The following is a 1,070-nucleotide window of genomic DNA, read 5'->3' as shown; positions in this document are numbered from 1 at the left end:
ATGAAGATATTCATGGCAACAAGTAGGGAAGGAGATGGAAGTGACAGGAACAGACTGAGCAGGCCCACCGGGTGCAGGCTGAAAGCCTGAGGAAGTTTAAAGTTTAAAGACTGTATCTGGATGCCCACTGACTTCTTCAAATGCTGGCTTAAACTCATTTTTACAAATGTTTCCTGCTTTTAATCCGTTTTACTTCAGTTTCTCATTTCCTGGTGTCTATCATCAGGAGTTTTTTTTTTTTATTAACCTCTGAATATTTGTTATAATGGTTTTGATTTGTACAAATAATGCTAATCTTTGAAGGTTTACCATAAACTACAGATTTCCATTTTCATTTCTGTTTTAACAAAACATTTTTTGTTGTTCTTGCTCTGTTTAGGTCATGCTTGATCAGATACTGTTGTAAATTTAGTCTCCCAGTGTCTGCCTAGTTCTCAGGCTGCAAAATTATCCCAAATCATTACTTCTCTACCAACATGCTTGGCTGTTGGTGAGCTCCGTTAGCTTATACCAAACAAGGCTGCAGCCGGAAAGTTGAGGGTTTATCTGTGCAAAAGACTTTGCCCCAAAAATATTTTGGATCACTCAGATGTCACCTAAAAACCTTCTTCTGCTTCAGTTTTTATTTTGACAGAGGAGGGATTTTTTATTTTTTTTTTTTGGGAACCTTTCCATAAAAAAAAAATCTGACTCGTTCTTTATTTTCCTAACATATATCTGAGGTCAGGGTCATAATCATCTTTTTCAGCACTGGTTCCGCCAATCCTGTGGTGAATTTGTTGTAACATCAGCGCCTAAGATGGACAATGTCGCAAACGATCTGCATAAACACTTTCATTTGCTTAAAAATAACATTAGAACCATTCCTAGATAAGAAAATGCTTTAAGGCACACATTTGGGTTGAAATTAATACAAACCTTTGTGTTACACACCAGCAAACTGCCATAAACTGGGAGGGGTTCAGGGTTGCTGGTGATTGGTTAATTAAAATCCAAAGAAAGATTTAAGTTTTAACTCTTTATTGTCCAAGTTGCCATTTATTGGTAACATGAAAATAAACACCACGTTC

General features: G+C 36.6%; 1 protein-coding gene across 1 annotated transcript in view; it reads left to right on the top strand.

The window, feature by feature from the left end:
- The window catches only part of LOC107103558, a 7,004-nt gene extending 6,206 nt beyond the window's left edge, over positions 1 to 798 (top strand). Inside the window, exon 9 of the mRNA XM_015403296.1 lies at positions 792 to 798. Coding sequence (XP_015258782.1) covers positions 792 to 798 — 7 coding nt within the window. The remainder of the gene's footprint in view (positions 1 to 791) is intronic.
- The last annotated feature ends 272 nt before the right edge of the window (positions 799 to 1,070 follow it).

Source organism: Cyprinodon variegatus, unplaced genomic scaffold (genome assembly GCF_000732505.1).
Source record: "Cyprinodon variegatus isolate N-32 unplaced genomic scaffold, C_variegatus-1.0 Scaffold1477, whole genome shotgun sequence".
NCBI lineage: Eukaryota > Metazoa > Chordata > Actinopteri > Cyprinodontiformes > Cyprinodontidae > Cyprinodon > Cyprinodon variegatus.
Note: the sequence above shows the minus strand (reverse complement) of the source record. Positions and strands in the feature narration are given on the sequence as shown.